Consider the following 21,504-nt stretch of genomic DNA (forward strand, 5'->3'; position numbering starts at 1 on the left):
TCAGAGAGATTGCTCTCTTAAGCCTTTCATGTGCTGGGAACAAAGTCCAGAATGTCTGGGCAAAACTATTTTCTTTTTCTTTTTCTAAATTATTTTCTTGAGAAACTTTCTCTTGTATTTGTTTTTGTTTTTTGAGGCATGATTACTCTGTGTAGACCTGGCTGTCCTGGAATTCTCTCTGTGGACTAGGCTAGCTTCAGTCTCAGAGATCTGCCTGTGCCTGCCTCCCAGGTCTGGGATTAGAGGCATGTGACAACACCCCAGACTTCCTAATAAAAAAAACAAAACAAAACAAAACCAACAAATTAATTTAATCACTTTTCAGCCTCATCCTTGCCCCTCCTTCTTGTCCTGTAAGTCCCATGTTTGTGCCCCTCCCCCATTTATTTCTGTGTTTATGGGATTAAGGAGTCCATCAAGGTGTCCCAACCCACCCTATCAACTCAAGTCTAGCAGGACTCGATGTATCCTCTCCCACAGAGGCCTGAGAAGGCTGCCCAGGTAGCAGATAGGGATGCAAAGGCAGGCAGCACAGAGACAGCCCCTACTCCAATGGTTAGAGGACAGGAGTGTTGACCAAGCTGCCCACATGCTACCTATGTGTAGGGCATCTATGTCTAGCCCATGTATGGTCCTTGGGGGGTGATTCAGCCTGTGTGAGGCCCCATGGGCCCAGATCCGTTGACTCTCTTGTGGTGTCCTTGATTCCTCTGGCTCCCCCTGTCCTTCCTCCCACCTCTCCTCTGAACTACAGAGCTTGGCCTAGGATTTGGCTGTGAGTCTCTGCCCCTGTTCCAGTGAGTTGCTGGAGGAAGCCTCTCAGAAGACACTTAGGCTCCTGTGGTCCAGCATAGTGACAGTTAGGCCTCTAATTGGGTCATTTCCACCCTGTGATCATGTCATACCTTAAAACATGTGGACCTGGAAAGGTTTCCCACTCTGCCGCAGAGTAGAAGTGTGAAGAAAACAGAATTATTTCACATGGTTAAGTCTTTCAAGGAATATTTTATTTAGAGTGAACAATTGATTCAAGGTCAGTGCACAAGGGAAACTATTGTATCTTGATATTAACAGCACAAAACAATGTAGAATAAGAGTCAGGTGAGCCCTTTCCATGAGTCCAGTGGTAACATGTCACTCTGTGAACTGAAGTCACAAGGGAATGCACATCCCAGTGTGTGGCTGAAACAGTTGAGTTTTGCCCCAAGTCCCATTCACATGAGGAGACTGAGCAGGGAAGAGCAATCCAGCAGGTCAAGAGAGGGCTGAGGAGAAGCTAAGAATCTACTTTTCATCTTCAGGGCTGGGACCCACCTTCTCCCACTGTGGTATCTCTAAGTTCACCTGGAGAGCACCTGGAATCCTCCAGAAGGACCAAGCCATGGGCAGGTCTTCATCCAGTCAAGGGAAAACACAAGAGACCCTGGCAGCTTAACAAACCCAGTGGTTCCTTGGGTTGGGAGAAAAGGGACACTGACAACTTCTACAGGGACCCGCCAAGACAAATGATGGCGCCCTAAAGGGCTTTGTTCTCATTTTTCTTTGTGTTCAGATGAAGCAGGAGATTTGTGTCTTCTGTCTTTCAAAGTCAGATTGTAAGGTCTAAGGTGAGCTCTAGTGTCTCCACTCTTCCTGAAGTCCTTGTCTTCTCCCAGGCATAGCGTGCAGCACGGAGCCTTGGATGCACCTTGGTGAGGTTGCTGGGTGTCTGGAGGAGCTCTGTCAATCCCATAGGGCAGCCAGGTCAGCAAGGGTCCAAGGTGCTGTGTTGGACCAGCAGTCCATGGTTTCCTAGGAGAGGTGCCTCTGGGCCTGGCAGAGAGGGCATGAAGATCTCTGAGTGTCATCAAGGGTCTGTGCTTGGGTCTCAGGAGGTGATGGAGGGAGAGGCTGCAGTGGAGAGCTGGGGAGAGGACACAGCGTGCTGCTTTGGAGGCTCCAGATGGAGGAGGGAGCATATAGCAGTGCACTAGGGGAGGCTGAAGGAGGCCCCCGGATCTGGGGCGTGGCCCGGATACAGAGGGCTAGACACCCCGGAATAGGAGAGAAGGATCCCGGGACCAGGCCAGCTGGAACATTCATCCATGGCATGAGGAATCCTCCTTGAGGGTCTTGGTGTGGGTTAGAGGTGTTTCCCAAGCATCCGCTGTGGGATCCAGATGCACTCAAGGGTCCTGGCTGGATGAGGAAGACGTGGTGGTTGGGCATGTTCAGGGGGACGGCCCCCTGTGGTGGAGGAAAGAAACCTGGCTGTCCAGGATGGATGGAGGCCTGGAGGTCCTCTGGGATCAGCATGATGTTGTGTCCTTGGAACGACGCTTGCAGGACCGTGATGGGCTGAGGCTGAAGCAGGAGGCCGAAGTTTTTCAGGTGTGGTTCAAAATTGTAACCAGCAGGCAGGAACACTCCACAGCTGGGCTCTTGGCCTGGGGGCCGCTCTGGGGCTTCCCGGACTGGCTGTGCCTGGGGCTGAGGGCGCGCGGGCTCCTGGAGGCGGGGGCGCTTGGCATGGCTGGGGCCTGGACCCTGAGGTGCCCCCCAGGACGCCCTGTCCTCCTCGGTGCATGGGCAGCGGGGCCACACTCTCTTCTTGTTGGGGGTTCAGAGGGCCTGGAACAAGGCGAGGTGGAGGCTATAGACTTGTGAGCTCCAGTTCTTCCTTCAGGGACAGCTGTAGTTTGCCTTCTGCAAGAGAATCTGTGGACTCCCTGAGAAGGAGAGATGTGTTCCAGGTGACGGCCTGATCTGGCGTCAGAGAGGACCGGACCTCTTTATATAAGCCTGGCCTCCAAGACACTCCATTCCGCCATGCAGCGGGGCAGGAGGATAGGGTGTGCCGCTGTGTGTGAATGTGAGGGCGATTCTCTGCTAAAAGTGTTGGGCGTTTTGATAATGGAGAGAAGAAATCCACCCTTGGATGTCCCTGTAGTTTGTCTTCCCTTTATTTTGGCATCACACACAGAAGAGAACCTTTCATCCCACCCCTTACCACATTCTGATAACTTCTTTAGCCCTCCCCCACCCTGACATGCTGTTCAAGAGCAAAAGTCCATGGAAATGGAGATTCACAGAGTGAAACTTCAGGTGTCCCTTAGGGGCAAGCTTACCGTATTATCCAGACTATAAGACGTGCTTTGTCTTTTCAAAAGTGTGTGTGAGTCTGTGTGTATGTGGAGGGAGTGATTTTGGTGCCCCATGTGGTCAGAGGCTGGTTTTTTACTATAAAAACTGGGTGGGTCTAATGGTCAAGTGCTTCTTAATTTTTTGTTTTGTTGTTGTTGTTTTCTTTCCAAGACTGGGTTTCTCTGTGTTGCCTTGACTATTCTGAACTCCCTCTGTAGACCAGGCTACCATGGAACTCAGAGCAATCTACTTGGCTGTGACTGGAGTTAGAGTTCTGAGATTAAATCCCTAGTGCTGGGATTAAAGGCGTGTCCCACCCCGCCCTGTGGTCAGGTGTGTCTTAAGGTGTGAACCACCATAGATTTTAAAGATAGTATTTAAATATTTCTGGCGTTGCTTTGCTTGTGTTTTTTAAAATGTTTCTTTCTGATATATGTATTTATTTGTTTGTTTGTTTTTTGTTTTTTGAGATAAGGTTTCTCTGTGTAGCCTTAGCTGCTCTAGAGTTACTCTACAGACCAGGCTGGCCTCAAATTCATTGCAATCTACCAGCCTCTGCCTCCCACGTGCTGGGATGATAGGCTTGTGTCACCATGCCTGGGTAGTTCTTTGTTTGTTTGTTTGTTTTGTTTTTTAAAGATTTGTTTATTTTATTTATTTCATATGAGTGCTGTATCTGCAGAAGAGGGTATCAGATTATATTAGATGGTTATGAGCCAAGATATGGTTGCTGGGAATTGAACTCAGGACCTCTGGAAGAGCAGACTTCACTCTTAACCACTGAGCCATCTCTCCAGCCCCTGTTTTTCGTTTTTTTTTTTTTTTAAAGACAGGATTTCTCTGTGTAGTTTTGTCAGTGCTAAAGTCATTTCGTAGACCAGGCTGGACTGGAACTGACAGCGACAGACCTGCCACTGCCTCCCAAGAGATGGGATTAGAGGAATGTGCCACCATATCCGGCTGCTACTTGATTTTGTATGTAATCAAAGGGTCTCCATTTTATATCAAGGATTTGGCAAGCATTTGGTTCTTAGGCCCATATTTGGTAATGTGGGTATGTGCCTGTGAGTGCAGTGCACTCTGCGGCCCGCAGAGGGCTCCGGATCTGCTGCAGCTGGGGCAGCAGGCAGCTATGGAAGAGCAGGAAGGGCTCTGCAGGGCTCTGCTTTTCTCATGCCCTAATTACTTTATTTCTTAGTAGTGATTGTATCTGCTCCTTTTTATCACGGGTTCAGTGTGATCCTGTGATATAGATGTAGACCATGGAATGGTTCAATGAAGCTGTTGTGTGGTGTCCACCAGGGAAGCCTGCTGCTCCTCAGGGTGAAGATGAAAGGTGTCTTTATAAGGTAGTCCTTGACTCTCCTGGGTCTCCAGGATCCCAGTCCAGCCTCCATCCGCTGTCAGAGAGGCTCTGAAGCACAGAAGCCATGTGTTGGGCTGACAAACTTCAGGCAACCATCCCATTCAGGCAGAGGGTGAACTGCTGAAGCCAACACGCAGGGTCAGTCCATGTAGACACTTTCCCAGAACAATACACTCTGAGAGATTAGGTCTCTGTTTCAGTTGTAGGTCCTGCTGCTGTCTGCTTGTTGAGGTTTGCAGCTTGACTGGCACTTCCATCATGGAGTCGGTTGTGCTAAGCTCTGGGCCCTGTCACAAAGCTAGTTATCGTACTTGTCCCCTCCCATGCCAACATGTGGTGGGGAAAAGATTTAAAATGTCTTTTAGGAATTCTGAGGCATACACAGCAGAATTCACTGTTCCAAACGAGGTCTCCTTTGGTTGCTCTGGCCTGCCTGGACCTCACTATGTGAGCAGATGGCCTGAACTCACAATGTGGTGTTCAGCCTCTGGCCCTGTGAGTGCTGGGATTAAAGGCTTCTCCACACTACATAGTTCCTAAGGGGTGGCTGTGTCCTGTAGCTCTCCTCTACACAGAAACCCACACAATCTCACACACACACTGACACAACACACAGATCGAAACAGACAATACAATGAAAAATAACACCCACCACACACACAATCTGAAACTGGTTTACCCCCTCATCTACTTTGATGTATAAATTGTATTAAGTTATGAGTGAGATTGAATGTCCAAGCTTAGCTTGGTAAAGTCATGTAAAAAGTAAGAAGTGAAACTGTTCAGTTCCCTCCGCACCTCAGTAGACACAGTCTCTTTGTGGAACAGCCCTGGCTGTGTGGAACTCACTATGTAGATTAGGGTGGCCTAGAACTCAGAGATCTGCCTGCCTCTGCCTTTAGAATGCTGGCATTAATGTCATACACTAGCAGGCCTGGCAAGAGAGTTTTTGTGTTTGTTTGTTTGCTTGGAATTTGGATACAGGATTTGTCTGTGTAGACTTGTCTGCCCTAGAGTCACTTTGTAGACCAGGCTGGCCTAAAACTCACAGTGATCTGCCTGCCTCTGCCTCCCTAGTGCTGGGAGTAAAGGCATGTGCCACCATGCCTGGCTCAAGCTTGATTTCAGAGAGATTGCTCTCTTAAGCCTTTCATGTGCTGGGAACAAAGTCTAGAATGTCTGGGCAAAACTATTTTCTTTTTCTTTTTCTAAATTATTTTCTTGAGAAACTTTCTCTTGTATTTGTTTTTGTTTTTTGAGGCATGATTACTCTGTGTAGACCTGGCTGTCCTGGAATACTCTCTGTGGACTAGGCTAGCTTCAGTCTCAGAGATCTGCCTGAGTCTGCCTCCCAGGGCTGGGATTTGAGGCATGTGACAACACCCCAGACTTCCTAAAAAAAAAAAAAAAAACGAACAAATTAATTTAATCACTTTTCAGCCTCATCCTTGCCCCTCCTTCTTGTCCTCTAAGTCCCATGTTTGTGCCCCTCCCCCATTTATTTCTGTGCTTATGGGATTAAGGAGTCCATCAAGGTGTCCCAACCCACCCTATCAACTCAAGTCTAGCAGGACTCGATGTATCCTCTCCCACAGAGGCCTGAGAAGGCTGCCTAGCTAGGGGATAGGGATGCAAAGGCAGGCAGCACAGAGACAGCCCCTACTCCAATGGTTAGAGGACAGGAGTGTTGACCAAGCTGCCCACATGCTACCTATGTGTAGGGCATCTATGTCTAGCCCATGTATGGTCTTTGGGTGGTGACTCAGTCTGTGTGAGGCCCCATGGGCCCAGATCCGTTGACTCTGTCTTCTTGTGGTGTCCTTGATTCCTCTGGCTCCCCCTGTCCTTCCTCCCACCTCTCCTCTAAACTACAGAGCTTGGCCTAGGGTTTGGCCTTGGGTCTCTGCACCTGTTTCAGTGAGTTGCTAGAGGAAGCCTCTCAGAAGACACTTAGGCTCCTGTGGTCCAGCATAGTGACAGCTAGGCCTCTAATTGTGTCATTTCCACCCTGTGATCCTGCCATACCTTAAAACATGTGCACCTGGAAAGTTTTCCCACTCTGCCGCAGAGTAGAAGTGTGAAGAAAACAGAATTATTTCACATGGTTAAGTTTTTCAAGGAATATTTTATTTAGCGTGAACAATAGACTCAAGGTCAGGGCACACAGGAAACAATTGGATCCTGATGTTAAGAGCACAAAACAATGTAGAATAAGAGTCACATGAGCACTTTCCATGAGTCCAGTGGTAACAAGTCACTCTGTGAACTGAAGTCACAAGGGAATGCACATCCCAGTGCGTGGCTGAAACAGTTGAGTTCTGCACCAAGTCCCATTCACATGAGGAGACTGAGCAGGGAAGAGCAATCCAGCAGGTCAAGAGAGGGCTGAGGAGAAGCTAAGAATCTACTTTTATACCTTCAGTGGTGGGACTCATCTTCTCCCACTGTGGTATCTCTAAGTTCACCTGGAGAGCACCTGGAACCCTCCAGAAGGACCAAGCCATGGGCAGGTCCTCATCCAGTCAAGGGAAAACACAAGAGACACTGGCAGCTTAGCAAACCCAGTGGTTCCTTGGGTTGGGAGAAAAGGGACACTGACAACTTCTACAGGGAACCGCCAAGGCAAATGATAGCGCTCTAAAGTCTTTTGTTTTCACTTTTCTTTGTGTTCAGATGAAGCAGGAGATTTGTGTCTTCTGTCTTTCAAAGTCAGATTGTAAGGTCTAAGGTGAGCTCTAGTGTCTCCACTCTTCCTGAAGTCCTTGTCTTCTCCCAGGCATAGGGTGCAGCACGGAGCCTTGGATGCACCTTGGTGAGGTTGCTGGGTGTCTGGAGGAGCTCTGTCAATCCCATAGGGCAGCCAGGTCAGCAAGTGTCCAAGGTGCTGTGTTGGGCCAGCAGTCCATGGTTTTCTAGAAGAGGCGCCTCTGGGCCTTGCAGGGAGGGCGTGAAGGTCTCTGAGTGTCGTCAAGGGGCTGTGCTTGAGGCTCAGGAGGTGATGGAGGGAGAGGCTGCAGTGGAGAGCTGGGGAGAGGACACAGCATGCTGCTTTGGAAGCTCCAGATGGAGGAGGGAGCATATATCAGTGCACTAGGAGAGGCTAAAGGAGGCCCCGGATCTGGGGCGTGGCCCGGATACAGAGGGCTAGACACCCCGGAATAGGAGAGAAGGAGTCCCGGGACCAGGCCAGCTGGAACATTCATCCATGGCATGAGGAATCGTCCTTGAGGGTCTTGGTGTGGGTTAGAGGTGTTTCCCAAGCACCCGCTGTGGGATCCAGATGCACTCAAGGGTCCTGGCTGGATGAGGAAGACATGGTGGTGGGGCATGTTCAGGGGGACGGGCCCCTGTGGTGGAGGAAAGAAACCTGGCTGACCAGGATGGATGGAGGCCTGGAGGTCCTCTGGGATCAGCATGATGTTGTGTCCTTGGAACGAAGCTAGCAGGACCGTGATGGGCTGAGGCTGAAGCAGGAGGCCGAAGTTTTCCAGGTGTGGTTCAAAATTGTAACCAGCAGGCAGGAACACTCCACAGCTGGGCTCTTGGCCGGGGTGCCGCTCTGGGGCTTCCCGGACTGGCTGTGCCTGGGGCTGAGGGCGCGCGGGCTCCTGGAGACGGGGGCGCTTGGCATGGCTGGGGCCTGGACCCTGAGGTGCCCCCCAGGACGCCCTGTCCTCCTCGGTGCATGGGCAGCGGGGCCACACTCTCTTCATGTTGGGGGTTCAGAGGGCCTGGAACAAGGCGAGGTGGAGGCTATAGACTTGTGAGCTCCAGTTCTTCCTTCAGGGACAGCTGTAGTTTGCCTTCTGCAAGAGAATCTGTAGACTCTCTGAGAAGGAGAGATGTGCTCCAGGTGACGGCCTGATCTGGCGTCAGAGAGGACCGGACCTCTTTATATAAGCCTGGCCTCCAAGACACTCCCTTCCGCCATGCAGCGGGGCAGGAGGATAGGGTGTGCCGCTGTGTGTGAATGTGAGGGCGATTGTGTCATAAAAGTGTTGGGTGTTTTGATAATGGAGAGAAGAAATCCACCCTTGGATATCCATGTAGTTTGTCTTCCCTTTATTTTGGCATCACACACAGAAGAGAACCTTTCATCCCACCCCTTACCACATTCTCATGACTTCTTTGGCCCTCCCCCACCCTGACAAGCTGTTCATGAGCAAAAGTCCATGGAAATGGAGATTCACAGAGTGAAACTTCAGGTGTCCCTTAGGGGCAAGCTTACCGTATTATCCAGACTATAAGAAGTGCTTTTTCCTTTGAAAAGTGTGTGTGAGTCTGTGTGTATGGGGAGGGAGTGATTTTGGTGCCCCATGTGGTCAGAGGCTGGTTTTTTACTATACAAACTTGGTGGGTCTAATGGTCAAGTGCTTCTTATTTTTTTGTTTTGTTGTTGTTGTTTTCTTTCTGAGACTGGGTTTCCCTGTGTTGCCTTGACTATTCTGAACTCGCTCTGTAGACCAGGCTACCATGGAACTCGCAGCAATCTACTTGGCTCTGACTAGAGTTAGAGTTCTGAGATTAAATTCCTAGTGCTGGGATTAAATCCCTAGTGCTGGGATTAAAGGGGTGTCCCACCCCGCCCCGTGGTCAGGTGTGTCTTAAGGTGTGAACCACCATAGATTTTAAAGATAATATTTAAATATTTTTTGTGTTGCTTTGCCTTGTGTTTTTTTTAAATGTTTCTTTCTGATATATGTATATATTTGTTTGTTTGTTTGTTTTTTGTTTTTTGAGATAAGGTTTCTCTGTGTAGCCTTAGCTGCTCTAGAGTTACTCTACAGACCAGGCTGGCCTCAAATTCATTGCAATCTACCAGCCTCTGCCTCCCACGTGCTGGGATGAAAGGCTTGTGTCGTCACCATGCCTGGCTAGTTCTTTGTTTGTATGTTTCATTTTTTGTTTTTGTTTTTTAAAGATTTGTTTATTTTATTTATTTCATATGAGTGCTTTACCAGCATAAGAGGGTATCAGATTACATTGAATGGTTATGAGCCAAGATATGGTTGCTGGGAATTGAACTCAGGACCTCTGGAAGAGGAGGCGTCACTCTTAACCACTGAGCCATCTGTCCAGCCCCTGTATTTCTTTTTCTTTTCTTTCTTTCTTTCTTTTTTTTTTTTTTTTTTTTTTTTTTTTAGACAGGATTTCTCTGTGTAGTTTTGTCAGTGCTAAAGTCATTTTGTAGACCAGGCTGGACTGGAACTGACAGCGACAGGCCTGCAACTGCCTCCCAAGAGCTGGGATGAGAGGAATGTGCCACCACACCTGGCTGAGACTTGATTTTGTATGTAATCAAAACAGTCTCCATTTTATATCAAGGTTTTGGCAAGCATTTGGCTCTTAGGCCCATATTTGGTAATGGAGGTTTGTGCCTGAGACTGCAGTGCACTCTGAGGCCAGAAGAGGGCTTGGGATCTGCTACAGCTGGGACAGCAGGCAGCTTTGGAAGAGCAGTACAGGCTCTGCAGGGCTCTGCTTTTCTCATGCCCTAATTACTTTATTTCTCATTAGTGATTGTATCTGCTCCTTTTTATCACAGGCTCAGTGTGGTTCTGTGATAGGGATGTAGACCATGGAATGGTTCAATGAAGCTGTTGTGTGGTGCCCACCAGGGAAGCCTGCTGCTCCTCAGGGTGAAGCTGAAAGGCGTCTTTATAAGGTAGTCCTTGACTCTCCTGGGTCTCCAGGATCCCAGTCCAGCCTCCATCCGCTGTCAGAGAGGCTCTGAAGCACAGAAGCCATGTGTTGGGCTGACAAACTTCAGGCAACCATCCCATTCAGGCAGAGGGTGAACTGCTGAAGCCAACAGACAGGGTCAGTCCATGTAGAGACTTTCCCAGAACAATACACTCTGAGAGATTAGGTCTCTGTTTCAGTTGTAGGTCCTGCTGCTGTCTGCTTGTTGAGGTTTGCAGCTTGACTGGCACTTCCATCATGGAGTCGGTTGTGCTAAGCTCTGGGCCCTGTCACAAAGCTAGTTATCCTACTTGTCCCCTCCCATGCCAACATGTGGTGGGGAAAAGATTTAAAATGTCTTTTAGGAATTCTGAGGCATACACAGCAGAATTCACTGTTCCAAGCGAGGTCTCCATTGGTTGCTCTGGCCTGCCTGGACCTCACCATGTGAGCAGATGGCCTTGAACTCACAATGTGGTGTTCAGCCTCTGGCCCTGTGAGTGCTGGGATTAAAGGCTTCTCCACACTATATAGTTCCTAAGGGGTGGCTGTGTCCTGTAGCTCTCCTCCACACAGACACAGCACGCAGTCTCTCACACACTGACACAACACACAGATTGAAACAGGCAATACAATGAAAAATAACACCCACCACACACACAATCTGAAACTGGTTTACCCCCTCATCTACTTTGATGTATAAATTGTATTAAGTTATGAGTGAGATTGAATGTCCAAGCTTAGCTTGGTAAAGTCATGTAAAAAGTAAGAAGTGAAACTGTTCAGTTCCCTCCGCACCTCAGTAGACACAGTCTCTTTGTGGAACAGCCCTGGCTGTGTGGAACTCACTATGTAGATTAGGGTGGCCTAGAACTCAGAGATCTGCCTGCCTCTGCCTTTAGAATGCTGGCATTAATGTCATACACTAACAGGCCTGGCCAGAGAGTTTTTGTGTTTATTTGTTTGCTTGGAATTTGGGGACAGGATTTGTCTGTGTAGCCTTGGCTGCACTAGAGTCACTTTGTAGACCAGGCTGGCCTAAAACTCACAGTGATCTGCCTGCCTCTGCTTCCCTAGTGCTGGGAGTAAAGGCATGTGCCACCATGCCTGGCTCAAGCTTGATTTCAGAGAGATTGCTCTCTTAAGCCTTTCATGTGCTGGGAACAAAGTCCAGAATGTCTGGGCAAAACTATTTTCTTTTTCTTTTTCTAAATTATTTTCTTGAGAAACTTTCTCTTGTATTTGTTTTTGTTTTTTGAGGCATGATTACTCTGTGTAGACCTGGCTGTCCTGGAATTCTCTCTGTGGACTAGGCTAGCTTCAGTCTCAGAGATCTGCCTGTGTCTGCCTCCCAGGTCTGGGATTAGAGGCATGTGACAACACCCCAGACTTCCTAATAAAAAACAAAACAAAACAAAACCAACAAATTAATTTAATCACTTTTCAGCCTCATCCTTGCCCCTCCTTCTTGTCCTGTAAGTCCCATGTTTGTGCCCCTCCCCCATTTATTTCTGTGTTTATGGGATTAAGGAGTCCATCAAGGTGTCCCAACCCACCCTATCAACTCAAGTCTAGCAGGACTCGATGTATCCTCTCCCACAGAGGCCTGAGAAGGCTGCCCAGGTAGCAGATAGGGATGCAAAGGCAGGCAGCACAGAGACAGCCCCTACTCCAATGGTTAGAGGACAGGAGTGTTGACCAAGCTGCCCACATGCTACCTATGTGTAGGGCATCTATGTCTAGCCCATGTATGGTCCTTGGGGGGTGATTCAGTCTGTGTGAGGCCCCATGGGCCCAGATCTGTTGACTCTGTCCTCTTGTGGTGTCCTTGATTCCTCTGGCTCCCCCTGTCCTTCCTCCCACCTCTCCTCTGAACTACAGAGCTTGGCCTAGGATTTGGCTGTGAGTCTCTGCCCCTGTTCCAGTGAGTTGCTGGAGGAAGCCTCTCAGAAGACACTTAGGCTCCTGTGGTCCAGCATAGTGACAGTTAGGCCTCTAATTGGGTCATTTCCACCCTGTGATCATGTCATACCTTAAAACATGTGGACCTGGAAAGGTTTCCCACTCTGCCGCAGAGTAGAAGTGTGAAGAAAACAGAATTATTTCACATGGTTAAGTCTTTCAAGGAATATTTTATTTAGAGTGAACAATTGATTCAAGGTCAGTGCACAAGGGAAACTATTGTATCTTGATATTAACAGCACAAAACAATGTAGAATAAGAGTCAGGTGAGCCCTTTCCATGAGTCCAGTGGTAACATGTCACTCTGTGAACTGAAGTCACAAGGGAATGCACATCCCAGTGTGTGGCTGAAACAGTTGAGTTTTGCCCCAAGTCCCATTCACATGAGGAGACTGAGCAGGGAAGAGCAATCCAGCAGGTCAAGAGAGGGCTGAGGAGAAGCTAAGAATCTACTTTTCATCTTCAGGGCTGGGACCCAACTTCTCCCACTGTGGTATCTCTAAGTTCACCTGGAGAGCACCTGGAATCCTCCAGAAGGACCAAGCCATGGGCAGGTCTTCATCCAGTCAAGGGAAAACACAAGACACCCTGGCAGCTTAGCAAACCCAGTGGTTCCTTGGGTTGGGAGAAAAGGGACACTGACAACTTCTACAGGGACCCGCCAAGACAAATGATGGCGCCCTAAAGGGCTTTGTTCTCATTTTTCTTTTTGTTCAGATGAAGCAGGAGATTTGTGTCTTCTGTCTTTCAAAGTCAGATTGTAAGGTCTAAGGTGAGCTCTAGTGTCTCCACTCTTCCTGAAGTCCTTGTCTTCTCCCAGGCATAGGGTGCAGCACGGAGCCTTGGATGCACCTTGGTGAGGTTGCTGGGTGTCTGGAGGAGCTCTGTCAATCCCATAGGGCAGCCAGGTCAGCAAGGGTCCAAGGTGCTGTGTTGGACCAGCAGTCCATGGTTTCCTAGGAGAGGTGCCTCTGGGCCTGGCAGAGAGGGCATGAAGATCTCTGAGTGTCGTCAAGGGGCTGTGCTTGGGTCTCAGGAGGAGATGGAGGGAGAGGCTGCAGTGGAGAGCTGGGGAGAGGACACAGCGTGCTGCTTTGGAGGCTCCAGATGGAGGAGGGAGCATATAGCAGTGCACTAGGAGAGGCTGAAGGAGGCCCCCGGATCTGGGGCGTGGCCCGGATACAGAGGGCTAGACACCCCGGAATAGGAGAGAAGGATCCCGGGACCAGGCCAGCTGGAACATTCATCCATGGCATGAGGAATCGTCCTTGAGGGTCTTGGTGTGGGTTAGAGGTGTTTCCCAAGCACCCGCTGTGGGATCCAGATGCACTCAAGGGTCCTGGCTGGATGAGGAAGACATGGTGGTGGGGCATGTTCAGGGGGACGGCCCCCTGTGGTGGAGGAAAAAAACCTGGCTGTCCAGGATGGATGGAGGCCTGGAGGTCCTCTGGGATCAGCATGATGTTGTGTCCTTGGAACGACGCTTGTAGGACCGTGATGGGCTTAGGCTGAAGCAGGAGGCCGAAGTTTTCCAGGTGTGGTTCAAAATTGTAACCAGCAGGCAGGAACACTCCACAGCTGGGCTCTTGGCCGGGGTGCCGCTCTGGGGCTTCCCGGACTGGCTGTGCCTGGGGCTGAGGGCGCGCGGGCTCCTGGAGACGGGGGCGCTTGGCATGGCTGGGGCCTGGACCCTGAGGTGCCCCCCAGGACGCCCTGTCCTCCTCGGTGCATGGGCAGCGGGGCCACACTCTCTTCATGTTGGGGGTTCGGAGGGCCTGGAACAAGGCGAGGTGGAGGCTATAGACTTGTGAGCTCTAGTTCTTCCTTCAGGGATAGCTGTAGTTTGCCTTCTGCAAGACAATCTGTGGACTCTCTGAGAAGGAGAGATGTGTTCCAGGTGACGGCCTGATCTGGCGTCAGAGAGGACCTGACCTCTTTATATAAGCCTGGCCTCCAAGACACTCCCTTCCGCCATGCAGCGGGGCAGGAGGATAGGGTGTGCCGCGGTGTGTGAATGTGAGTGTGATTGTGTCATAAAAGTGTTGGGTGTTTTGATAATGGAGAGAAATCCTCCCTTGGATGTCCTTATAGTTTTTCTTGCCTTTATTTTTGGCATCACACACACAAGAGAACCTTTCATCCCACCCCCTACCACACTGTGATAACTTCTTTGGCCCTCCCCCACCCTGACATGCTGTTTATGAGCAAAAGCCCATGGAAATGGAGATTCACAGAGTGAAACTTCAGGTGTCCCTTACTGGCAAGCTTACCGTATTATCCAGACTATAAGAAGTGCTTTTTCCTTTGAAAAGTGTGTGTGAGTGTGTGTGTGTATGGGGAGGGAGTGATTTTGGTGCCCCATGTGGTCAGAGGCTGGTTTTCTACTATAAAAACTGGGTGGGTCTAATGGTCAAGTGCTTCTTAGTTTTTTGTTTTGTTGTTGTTGTTTTCTTTCCGAGACTGGGTTTCTCTGCGTTGCCTTGACTATTCTGAACTTGCTCTGTAGACCAGGCTACCATGGAACTCCCAGCAATCTACTTGGCTGTGACTGGAGTTAGAGTTCTGAGATTAAATCCCTAGTGCTGGGATTAAATCCCTAGTGCTGGGATTAAAGGAGTGTCCCACCCCGTCCTGTGGTCAGGTGTGTCTTAAGGTGTGAACCACCGTAGATTTTAAAGATAGTATTTAAATATTTCTGGCGTTGCTTTGCCTTGTGTTTTTTAAAGTGTTTCTTTCTGATATATGTATATATTGTTTGTTTGTTTGTTTTTTGTTTTTTGAGATAAGGTTTCTCTGTGTAGCCTTAGCTGCTCTAGAGATACTCTACAGACCAGGCTGGACTCAAATTCATTGCAATCTACCAGCCTGTGCCTCCCACGTGCTGGGATGAAAGGCTTGTGTCATCACCATGCCTGGCTAGTTCTTTGTTTGTATGTTTCGTTTTTTGTTTTTGTTTTTTAAATATTTGTTTATTTTATTTATTTCATATGAGTGCTGTGTCTGCAGCAGAGGGTATCAGATTACATTTGATGGTTATGAGCCAAGATATGGTTGCTGGGAATTGAACTCAGGACCTCTGGAAGAGCAGACTTCACTCTTAACCACTGAGCCATCTCTCCAGCCCCTGTTTTTCGTTTTTTTTTTTTTTTTTTTTTTTTTGGACAGGATTTCTCTGTGTAGTTTTGTCAGTGCTAAAGTCATTTTGTAGACCAGGCTGGACTGGAACTGACAGCGACAGGCCTGCCACTGCCTCCCAAGAGCTGGGATTACAGGAATGTGCCACCACACCTGGCTGAGACTTGATTTTGTATGTAATCAAAACAGTCTCCATTTTATATCAAGGTTTGGAAAGCATTTGGTTCTTAGGCCCATATTTGGTGATGGAGGTTTGTGCCTGAGACTGCAGTGCACTCTGAGGCCAGAAGAGGGCTTGGGATCTGCTACAGCTGGGACAGCAGGCAGCTTTGGAAGAGCAGTACAGGCTCTGCAGGGCTCTGCTTTTCTCATGCCCTAATTACTTTATTTCTCATTAGTGATTGTATCTGCTCCTTTTTATCACAGGCTCAATGTGGTTCTGTGATATAGATGTAGACCATGGAATGGTTCAATGAAGCTGTTGTGTGGTACCCACCAGGGAAGCCTGCTGCTCCTCAGGGTGAAGCTGAAAGGCGTCTTTATAAGGTAGTCCTTGACTCTCCTGGGTCTCCAGGATCCCAGTCCAGCCTCCATCCGCTGTCAGAGAGGCTCTGAAGCACAGAAGCCATGTGTTGGGCTGACAAACTTAAGGCAACCATCCCATTCAGGCAGAGGGTGAACTGCTGAAGCCAACAGACAGGGTCAGTCCATGTAGAGACTTTCCCAGAACAATAGACTCTGAGAGATTAGGTCTCTGTTTCAGTTGTAGCTCCTGCTGCTGTCTGCTTGTTGAGGTTTGCAGCTTGACTGGCACTTCCATCATGGAGTCGGTTGTGCTAAGCTCTGGGCCCTGTCACAAAGCTGGTTATCCTACTTGTCCCCTCCCATGCCAACATGTGGTGGGGAAAAGATTTAAAATGTCTTTTAGGAATTCTGAGGCATACACAGCAGAATTCACTGTTCCAAGCGAGGTCTCCTTTGGTTGCTCTGGCCTGCCTTGGCCTCACTATGTGAGCAGATGGCCTTGAACTCACAATGTGGTGTTCAGCCTCTGGCCCTGTGAGTGCTGGGATTAAAGGCTTCTCCACACTACATAGTTCCTAAGGGGTGGCTGTGTCTTGTAGCTCTCCTCCACACAGACACAGCACGCAGTCTCTCACACACTGACACAACACACAGATTGAAACAGGCAATACAATGAAAAATAACACCCACCACACACACAATCTGAAACTGGTTTACCCCCTCATCTACTTTGATGTATAAATTGTATTAAGTTATGAGTGAGATTGAATGTCCAAGCTTAGCTTGGTAAAGTCATGTAAAAAGTAAGAAGTGAAACTGTTCAGTTCCCTCCGCACCTCAGTAGACACAGTCTCTTTGTGAACAGCCCTGGCTGTGTGGAACTCACTATGTAGATTAGGGTGGCCTAGAACTCAGAGATCTGCCTGCCTCTGCCTTTAGAATGCTGGCATTAATGTCATACACTAGCAGGCCTGGCCAGAGAGTTTTTGTGTTAATTTGTTTGCTTGGAATTTGGGGACAGGATTTGTCTGTGTAGCCTTGTCTGCCCTAGAGTCACTTTGTAGACCAGGCTGGCCTAAAACTCACAGTGATCTGCCTGCCTCTGCCTCCCTAGTGCTGGGAGTAAAGGCATGTGCCACCATGCCTGGCTCAAGCTTGATTTCAGAGAGATTGCTCTCTTAAGCCTTTCATGTGCTGGGAACAAAGTCCAGAATGTCTGGGCAAAACTATTTTCTTTTTCTTTTTCTAAATTATTTTCTTGAGAAACTTTCTCTTGTATTTGTTTTTGTTTTTTGAGGCATGATTACTCTGTGTAGACCTGGCTGTCCTGGAATTCTCTCTGTGGACTAGGCTAGCTTCAGTCTCAGAGATCTGCCTGTGTCTGCCTCCCAGGTCTGGGATTAGAGGCATGTGACAACACCCCAGACTTCCTAATAAAAAAAAAAAACAAAACAAAACCAACAAATTAATTTAATCACTTTTCAGCCTCATCCTTGCCCCTCCTTCTTGTCCTGTAAGTCCCATGTTTGTGCCCCTCCCCCATTTATTTCTGTGTTTATGGGATTAAGGAGTCCATCAAGGTGTCCCAACCCACCCTATCAACTCAAGTCTAGCAGGACTCGATGTATCCTCTCCCACAGAGGCCTGAGAAGGCTGCCCAGGTAGCAGATAGGGATGCAAAGGCAGGCAGCACAGAGACAGCCCCTACTCCAATGGTTAGAGGACAGGAGTGTTGACCAAGCTGCCCACATGCTACCTATGTGTAGGGCATCTATGTCTAGCCCATGTATGGTCCTTTGGCGGGTGATTCAGTCTGTGTGAGGCCCCATGGCCCCAGATCCGTTGACTCTGTCCTCTTGTGGTGTCCTTGATTCCTCTGGCTCCCCCTGTCCTTCCTCCCACCTCTCCTCTGAACTACAGAGCTTGGCCTAGGATTTGGCTGTGAGTCTCTGCCCCTGTTCCAGTGAGTTGCTGGAGGAAGCCTCTCAGAAGACACTTAGGCTCCTGTGGTCCAGCATAGTGACAGTTAGGCCTCTAATTGGGTCATTTCCACCCTGTGATCATGTCATACCTTAAAACATGTGGACCTGGAAAGGTTTCCCACTCTGCCGCAGAGTAGAAGTGTGAAGAAAACAGAATTATTTCACATGGTTAAGTCTTTCAAGGAATATTTTATTTAGAGTGAACAATTGATTCAAGGTCAGTGCACATATTAACAGCACAAAACAATGTAGAATAAGAGTCAGGTGAGCCCTTTCCATGAGTCCAGTGGTAACAAGTCACTCTGTGAACTGAAGTCACAAGGGAATGCACATCCCAGTGCGTGGCTGAAACAGTTGAGTTTTGCCCCAAGTCCCATTCACATGAGGAGACTGAGCAGGGAAGAGCAATCCAGCAGGTCAAGAGAGGGCTGAGGAGAAGCTAAGAATCTACTTTTCATCTTCAGGGCTGGGACCCACCTTCTCCCACTAAGGTATCTCTAAGTTCACCTGGAGAGCACCTGGAATCCTTCAGAAGGACCAAGCCATGGGCAGGTCCTCATCCAGTCAAGGGAAAACACAAGAGACCCTGGCAGCTTAGCAAACCCAGTGGTTCCTTGGGTTGGGAGAAAAGGGACACTGACAACTTCTACAGGGACCCGCCAAGACAAATGATGGCGCCCTAAAGGGCTTTGTTCTCATTTTTCTTTTTGTTCAGATGAAGCAGGAGATTTGTGTCTTCTGTCTTTCAAGTCAGATTGTAAGGTCTAAGGTGAGCTCTAGTGTCTCCACTCTTCCTGAAGTCCTTGTCTTCTCCCAGGCATAGGGTGCAGCACGGAGCCTTGGATGCACCTTGGTGAGGTGTCTGGGTGTCTGGAGGAGCTCTGTCAATCCCATAGGGCAGCCAGGTCAGCAAGGGTCCAAGGTGCTGTGTTGGACCAGCAGTCCATGGTGTCCTAGGAGAGGTGCCTCTGGGCCTGGCAGAGAGGGCATGAAGATCTCTGAGTGTTGTCAAGGGGCTGTGCTTGGGTCTCAGGAGGTGATGGAGGGAGAGGCTGCAGTGGAGAGCTGGGGAGAGGACACAGCGTGCTGCTTTGGAGGCTCCAGATGGAGGAGGGAGCATATAGCAGTGCACTAGGAGAGGCTAAAGGAGGCCCCCGGATCTGGGGCGTGGCCCGGATACAGAGGGCTAGACACCCCGGAATAGGAGAGAAGGATCCCGGGACCAGGCCAGCTGGAACATTCATCCATGGCATGAGGAATCCTCCTTGAGGGTCTTGGTGTGGGTTAGAGGTGTTTCCCAAGCACCCGCTGTGGGATCCAGATGCACTCAAGGGTCCTGGCTGGATGAGGAAGACATGGTGGTGGGGCATGTTCATGGGGACGGCCCCCGGTGGTGGAGGAAAGAAACCTGGCTGTCCAGGCCTGGAGGTCCTCTGGGATCAGCATGATGTTGTGTCCTTGGAACGACGCTTGTAGGACCGTGATGGGCTTAGGCTGAAGCAGGAGGCCGAAGTTTTCCAGGTGTGGTTCAAAATTGTAACCAGCAGGCAGGAACACTCCACAGCTGGGCTCTTGGCCGGGGTGCCGCTCTGGGGCTTCCCGGACTGGCTGTGCCTGGGGCTGAGGGCGCGCGGGCTCCTGGAGGCGGGGACGCTTGGCATGGCTGGGGCCTGGACCCTGGGGTGCCCCCCAGGACGCCCTGTCCTCCTCGGTGCATGGGCAGCGGGGCCACACTCTCTTCATGTTGGGGGTTCGGAGGGCCTGGAACAAGGCGAGGTGGAGGCTATAGACTTGTGAGCTCTAGTTCTTCCTTCAGGGACAGCTGTAGTTTGCCTTCTGCAAGACAATCTGTGGACTCTCTGAGAAGGAGAGATGTGTTCCAGGTGACGGCCTGATCTGGCGTCAGAGAGGACCTGACCTCTTTATATAAGCCTGGCCTCCAAGACACTCCCTTCCGCCATGCAGCGGGGCAGGAGGATAGGGTGTGCCGCTGTGTGTGAATGTGAGTGTGATTGTGTCATAAAAGTGTTGGGTGTTTTGATAATGGAGAGAAGAAATCCTCCCTTGGATGTCCATGTAGTTTGTCTTGCCTTTATTTTTGGCATCACACACACAAGAGAACCTTTCATCCCACCCCCTACCACATTCTCATGACTTCTTTGGCCCTCCCCCACCCTGACAAGCTGTTCATGAGCAAAAGTCCATGGAAATGGAGATTCACAGAGTGAAACTTCAGGTGTTCTTTACTGGCAAGCTTACCGTATTATCCAGACTATAAGACGTGCTTTTTCCTTTGAAAAGTGTGTGTGTGTATGGGGAGGGAGTGATTTTGGTGCCCCATGTGGTCAGAGGCTGGTTTTCTACTATAAAAACTGGGTGGGTCTAATGGTCAAGTGCTTCTTAGTTTTTTGTTTTGTTGTTGTTGTTTTCTTTCCGAGACTGGGTTTCTCTGTGTTGCCTTGACTATTCTGAACTTGCTCTGTAGACCAGGCTACCATGGAACTCCCAGCAATCTACTTGGCTGTGACTGGAGTTAGAGTTCTGAGATTAAATCCCTAGTGCTGGGATTAAATCCCTAGTGCTGGGATTAAAGGGGTGTCCCACCCCGCCCTGTGGTCAGGTGTGTCTTAAGGTGTGAACCACCGTAGATTTTAAAGATAGTATTTAAATATTTCTGGCGTTGCTTTGCCTTGTGTTTTTTAAAATGTTTCTTTCTGATATATGTATATATTTGTTTGTTTGTTTGTTTTTTGTTTTTTGAGATAAGGTTTCTCTGTGTAGCCTTAGGTGCTCTAGAGATACTCTACAGACCAGGCTGGCCTCAAATTCATTGCAATCTACCAGCCTCTGCCTCCCACGTGCTGGGATGATAGGCTTTTGTCACCATGCCTGGGTAGTTCTTTGTTTGTTTGTTTGTTTTCTTTTTTAAAGATTTGTTTATTTTATTTATTTCATATGAGTGCTGTATCTGCAGAAGAGGGTATCAGATTATATTAGATGGTTATGAGCCAAGATATGATTGCGGGGAATTGAACTCAGGACCTCTGGAAGAGCAGGCGGCACTCTTAACCACTGAGCCATCTCTCCAGCCCGTTTTTCGTTTTTTTTTTTTTTTTAAAGACAGGATTTCTCTGTGTAGTTTTGTCAGTGCTAAAGTCATTTGTAGACCAGGCTGGACTGGAACTGACAGCGACAGGCCTGCCACTGCCTCCCAAGAGATGGGATCAGAGGAATGTGCCACTATATCTGGCTGCTACTTGATTTTGTATATAATCAAAGGGTCTCCATTTTATATCAAGGATTTGGCAAGCATTTGGTTCTTAGGCCCATATTTGGTAATGTGGGTATGTGCCTGTGAGTGCAGTGCACTCTGTGGCCAGCAGAGGGCTTTGGATCTGCTGCAGCTGGGGCAGCAGGCAGCTTGGAAGAGCAGTAATCACTCTGCAGGGCTCTGCTTTTCTCATGCCCTAATTACTTTATTTCGTAGTAGTGATTGTATCTGCCCTTTATATCATGGCTTCAGTGTGGTCCTGTGATATAGATGTAGACCATGGAATGGTTCAATGAAGCTGTTGTGTGGTGTCCACCAGGGAAGCCTGCTGCTCCTCAGGGTGAAGCTGAAAAGCGTCTTTATAAGGTAGTCCTTGACTCTCCTGGGTCTCCAGGATCCCAGTCCAGCCTCCATCCACTGTCAGAGAGGCTCTGAAGCACAGAAGCCATGTGTTGGGC

At 49.1% G+C, this 21,504-nt stretch overlaps 1 protein-coding gene across 1 annotated transcript; it reads right to left on the reverse strand.

Annotated features, from left to right (window-relative positions):
• Nucleotides 1-7,401: 7,401 nt before the first annotated feature.
• Nucleotides 7,402-8,202, reverse strand: LOC311580799 (proline-rich protein 23A3-like; the record flags this gene model as incomplete). Its single annotated transcript, XM_084752514.1, has 1 exon — nt 7,402-8,202. The coding sequence occupies one exon, from the start codon at nt 8,200-8,202 to the stop codon at nt 7,402-7,404; it is 801 nt and encodes a 266-aa protein (XP_084608640.1).
• Between the last annotated feature and the right edge of the window lie 13,302 nt (nt 8,203-21,504).

The sequence above is a fragment of the Acomys minous genome (assembly GCF_964271855.1).
Source record: "Acomys minous genome assembly, chromosome: 13".
Taxonomy (NCBI): domain Eukaryota; kingdom Metazoa; phylum Chordata; class Mammalia; order Rodentia; family Muridae; genus Acomys; species Acomys minous.